Genomic DNA, 6000 nt, shown 5'->3' on the forward strand with positions numbered 1-6000 from the left:
TACCAGCTGGCTCATTTGCAGAAACTGACAAGCTGATCCTAAAATTCATGTACAAATTCAAGAAGCCCAAAATAGTCAAAACGACCTTGCAAAAGGAGAACAAAAGTGGGAGAATTCACACTTCTCATTTAAAAATTTATATAAAGCTACAATAACAATACAGTGTGGTACCAGCATAAAGATAGGAATGTAGATCAATGAAACAAAATTAAGAGTCCAGATATAAACCCTCACATTCATGGTCAGCTGATTTTCAACAAAAGTGCACAAACAATGACATGAGAGAAAAGAACAGTCTTTTCAGTAAATGGTGCTGGGAGAGCTGGTCTCCATATACTTAAAAGAACTAAGTTAGACACTTACCTCTCACAAAACACAAAATTATATTCAAATGGACTAACTCAAAATGGATAAAAGACCTAAATATAAGAGCTAAAACTATAAAACTCTTAGAAGAAAACCTAGATGACTTTGGTATAGGCAACATTTCTTAGACACACACCTAAAGAATGAGCAATCAAAACAAAATAGGTAAATTGGACTACACCAAAATTAAAAACATTTACACATCAAAGGACATATGAAGGAAGTGAAAAACAACCCAAAGAATGGGAGAAAACATCTGCAAATCATTCATCTGATAAGGGTCTAGTATCTATAACATAAAAAGAACTCTTAACAACTCCATAATAAAAAGACAACCCAACTTAAAAATGGCCAAAGGACATAAGAGACATTTAGCCAAAGAAGATGTACGAATGACCAGGAGCTCAAGACTAGACTCTCAATATCATTAGTCATTAGGGAAATGCACATATGACATACCACAATGACACATTACTTTATAACTTATCAGTATGTTATGTTAAATAATATTCTCAAAAAATTTATGTCCACCCACTATGAATATAACCTTATTTGGAAATAGGGTCTTTGCAATAGGGTCTTTGAGGTGGGCTCTAAGTTCAATATGACTGATATACTTACAAGAGGAATGAAATTTGGACAAATACATAGAGAGAAGACAGACACACCCAGAGTGAAGATGGCCATGTTAAAACAAAGGCAGACTGGAGTTATGCTGATACATTGCCATCAACCACCAGAAACTAGAAACGACAAGATTCTTCCCCATAACCTTCAAAAGGAACATATCAATACTTTTGTTTTGGATTTCTAGCTCTCAGGACTGTGAGAGAATAAATATCTATTGTTTTAAGCTACCTAGTATGGTACTTTGTTACAGTAGCCTTAAGAAACAAATAAAGATATGACTTTAAAAATGAAAAAGTAACAAGTGTTAATAATAATGTGGAGAAACTGGAGCTCTTATCCACTACTGGTAGAAATATAAACTACTGGAGCTCTTATCCACTGCTGGTAGAAGTATAACTACTGTGGAAAACTTTAACAGTTCCTCATAAAGTTAAACAAACGGTTACCATGTGACCTAGTGGTTCCACTCTTAGATATATAGCCCCAAGAGAATTGAAAACATATGTTCACCCAAAAACTTGTACACAAATATTCATAAAAGCCAAAAAGTGGAAACAATCTATATTATCAACTGATACATAAAATATGGTCTATTCATACAATGGAATATTAGTTGGCCATAAAAAATAATAAGTACTGACACCTGCTACCATATGGATGAAACCTGAAAACATTCTAAGTGAAAAAGTTAGACACAAAAGGCCATATTCTATGAACCACTTACATGAAATGTCTACAACAGGCAAATCCAGAGAAACAGAAAGTAGACTAGTGGTTGACAGTGACTGGCTTATGGGGGTGATGAAAATGTTCTGGAATTAGATAGTGGTAGTGTTTGAACAACCTTGCGAATATGCTAAAATCCACTAAAATGTACACTTTTAAAGGGTAAATTTTATGGTATATGTATTGTATCTCAATTTTTTTTTGAAAAAAGAATTTAACTTATTAAGATAGCCAAGTGAATAGCATTCAGTATTTAAAAGAAACACAGAAGCCAGGGAAAGCCTCAGGAACTGAAAATGCAATTTTTTGTTAAGGGGTGAGGGATAGGAAGGAATCAGCATAATTTTACGAACAGAAATACATAGATTTCATCTACAAAGGTATTTTTATAACATTTTAAATAAAAAATCAATACAATTTGAATTAAAAAAGAATAATTCAGCACATACAATTTGAAACTAAATAAATGTTTTTTAAAAACTTCATAAAATATAATTTTAAAGACATTTCATTTGAACTATATTCTTTACATGATTTTGTCTAGAAATCTATTCCATTCATTTGTGATCTATGTAACTCTGACTGTCTTTATTTTTCAAAAATAATGGCCATTACCTAGATAGAAACAGAAATCAATGTTGCTTTGACTGAATATTTCTCAATGTTTTATTTTTCCAAGCATAAAGTTACTTGTTGATAAGTTACTCATCAGAATCAATGTTTTTCTCTTTTGATAAAGTTACAGATGAGCATATGCTGCCCTTACTTTACTTTAGAATTTTCAAAGAAAAATGCTAAATCAACTGTTGTTATAACTACTTTGCCAGTCATTTTAGTACTACAAGTAGTGGTTTGCTCCTGACCTTTGCATACTTTCTCATACTGCTGTATAGCTTCTTCCACTTTCTGATTACTTAACTGCTCCTGCAAAATGAAAGAATATGAATTAAATGCAAATGTAACAAACACAATATTTAATGGTGGAACTTAAAAACAAGGTTCAATAATAGGTTTGAAATCTGTCTCCCACAAGGCTATTAGTCTCAAGTTTCCAAGTTTCTTTTACCGTGGAGAAAAGGGAAGGGTGAGAGTGTAATAAGAAAAAAATAATAACTTTATATTTTTATACTATCTCAAAGTTACTGCCCAGTCATCTTACTTAACACTTTAAGCTACTGTGTTCACTATAAAAAGCAAAAATAAGGACATGGAGGTTTACTAAGTATTTAACAAAGGAGGAACAAGAAAAATCAAAAAACAGTTTCCTATCAGTAAATTCAAAATACAGAAAAATAGAACCCTCCATTGCCTACATGGAAAGTAGATGGAAGGTTTGAAAAATAACCAGAGTCTTAAGAGGTAAGATTAAATTATGCGTACCGGAAATCCTTCAATTCTAATTTTAACCTGTCAGGTAATCCAACCTCACTACTTATTTCATCTAACTTCAGCACTATCTCCTCACTTTATAAGTCTTAGAATGGATCACTTCAGAAACTGTATATCTCTGAATCGTATTATGAGAACACAGATTGCTTTATTAGTATTATATTTAGTTAAAAATTTAAATCAAACGTTTATACCTGAATATTCATTAGTTTGCTTCACTAAAAAGCAAACATACAAAGAACACAACTTTTCTTTTATTGTTGCCTTATCCAACTAATTGATGTGGAGTAAAATATAACCATTTAGAAAGTTTAGAAAGTTTGCTTAACTGTCCTTTAAAAAAAATATTTTTTACAAGACCTGAGTTTTATTTTCTTTTTACTTTTTGTTTTGAAATAATTTTAGATTTACAAAGACAGCAGAGATTACAAAGGATTAGTAAAAGAGTTACAAAGATAGAGAGATTTCTGTATAATCTCTTAAGCTTCCCCTAAGATTAACATCTTCTATTACCATGATATATTGATTTAAATATTAAGAAACTAACATTGGACACAGAAAAATCAGCAGTTGAGTTGTGAAGCTGTTATTTAGAACATTGAAACAATCATTTTTGTATAGAAAAAAGAAATTAGCATTCTTATACTTCTATAAATAACAATACAGACTTTATTTGAATTTCATGAGTTTCTTCACTGATGCCCTTTTTCAGTTCTAGGATTCCATACAGGATACAACACTGCACTTAGCCATTATGTCTCCTTGGTGTCCAATCTGTGATAGTTCCTTGGTAACTTTTCTTTAATGACTTTGATCGTTTTTACTGGTTGGGTATTTTTTAGGACATCCTCCATTTGGGTCTGTCTTATGTTTTCTCACCATTAGACTGAGGAAATGAATTTGGGGGAAGAATACCACACAGATGTGCCCTTCTGGTGACATCAAATCAGGAAGTACATGTATCAATTTGACTTGCCGCTGGTGATATTGTTCTTGAACACTTGGTTAAGGTGGTGTCTGCCAGGTTTCTCCACTGTAAAGTTACTACTTTTCCCTTTCCATGCTCTATTCACAAGAGGTAAATCACTAGTAGTTATTTAATTTTAACCAATTTATTTTTCGACTCCAGAAAAGGTCAAAAAGAGAATGTTATAAACACTGATATATTTACTTAGACACTAAAATATACAGACTCTATTTAAACTATCTTTAAAAACAAAACTGTTACCTTGAGTTGCTGAATGGTTCGCTGTTTCATATCTATATCCTGAGAACACTGGTTTTTCTTTTTCTCCAGTTCATTAAATTTAATCCTCAGTAACTTCTCCTCATCACGCATAACAGATACCTGTAATGTTTATAAAACAAATGAAATATTTTTAAAATACTAATTGCTTTTTATTGTTTATAATTTATGGCCACTGGTTAAAGATTCATGCACTTAAAAACCCATTAGAAAAATTACATATTCTAACATACTACATGAGTTTCAAATTATCAGCAGTAGAATGCATATAAAGAAATAATTTTCTTCTTACAACATATCAAACTCAGAGTTTAAAGAATATCACTCTGTAAGTTCTCTCAAAAAAGAATCAACATAGCACCTTGCATGCAACAGCAAAATCATTATGGAAAAATCAACAGAGACATTCTAGAGGGAAAATACTGGCTCACATTTCCAAGGTTTATTGAGTAATATAATCCAGTAATACAAGATATACATTTAAAACTCATAATAACACGTAGAGAATGAAAATGAAACAATTATGTGATCAAAAGGTACCCATGTAAGACAAGGGTAATTGATTTTTGGTGTTACCGGTACCTAATTCTACAAAATTGTTAGAGAAATCAAAAGCATCATAAACTAGCATGAAAATCTTTACCAAAAAAAAAAAAGAGAGAGAAACAAAGGTAATCTCTGTACGTCTTTAAGCCAATTTCCATTTTGCCAATCCTAGAGATCTCTAATATTGAAAAAAATTAATTTAAAAAAGTTCTCCTTCAAAATAATCATGGCGATGTCATAATAATAATGGCTCTGTGTGATTTGGTTTCCTGGGATTTTTACATTCTTTTTAGGCCCTCTGTATGTTCTAAATATACTATAATAAATATTTATAAATATATATTATTATTTGCTTCTATCTCTTATAAAATATAGAATTATAGCAATAAACACCATCCTAATTAATTTTACAGAAATAAACTGTCAGCCAATAATAAATAGAGACTATATGTTGCACCAAGATGCACATTGGGCTGGTTCAGTTTCCATCCTGGCTCTGCCACTTACTAGCTAAGTGAACTTGGACAAGTTATATCTCTTAATGCATGTTTCCTTATCCATACAACAGAAGTCAAAAACAGTGCCTACTCTTAACATTTGTCTGAGAATTAAATGAGATGATGTATGTAAACTCAGATAACAGAAGTCAAAAACAGTGCCTACTCTTAACATTTGTCTGAGAATTAAATGAGATGATGTATGTAAACTCAGATGCTATTATTATTATTAGCATTGATGCTATACATTGTTTATTTTGAAAAATAGAAAACACTCTTAATTCCCACTGTAGAATAATGGTAAAAAGTCATCTATACGGTAAAACATTACATAAAAAGAGATACCTCTATAAGTAGAAGAAAAAATACTTAAAAATGGAATAAATTGAAAAGCAATATTTATATATAGTTGATCCCATTTATAAAAATAAAAGCATACCAGTACATACAATAACTATGTATACATAATGGTAACCACACGCCAAAGATTCAGAACCAAAGTATATAACATAAAACAAGAAGGACCAGAGGGAAAAGCCATAAAAGCCAACCAAAATAAAGAAAATAAAAACACAAGGACAAGGAAGCAATGGAAACACC

At 31.2% G+C, this 6000-nt stretch overlaps 1 protein-coding gene across 3 annotated transcripts in view; it reads right to left on the reverse strand.

The window, feature by feature from the left end:
• The window catches only part of KIF20B (kinesin family member 20B), a 70004-nt gene that overhangs the window by 23370 nt on the left and 40634 nt on the right, over positions 1-6000 (reverse strand). For all 3 annotated transcript variants that reach the window (XR_002780746.1, XM_011361593.2, XM_011361592.2), the window contains exons 21-22: positions 4340-4459; positions 2586-2646 (exon numbers count right to left, since the gene is read on the reverse strand). Coding sequence is in view for 2 of the 3 variants with exons in the window: in XM_011361593.2 (XP_011359895.1) it covers positions 2586-2646; positions 4340-4459 (181 nt within the window). In the remaining variant the exon portion in view is untranslated. The remainder of the gene's footprint in view (positions 1-2585; positions 2647-4339; positions 4460-6000) is intronic.

The sequence above is a fragment of the Pteropus vampyrus genome, unplaced genomic scaffold (genome assembly GCF_000151845.1).
Source record: "Pteropus vampyrus isolate Shadow unplaced genomic scaffold, Pvam_2.0 Scaffold68, whole genome shotgun sequence".
Lineage (NCBI taxonomy): Eukaryota > Metazoa > Chordata > Mammalia > Chiroptera > Pteropodidae > Pteropus > Pteropus vampyrus.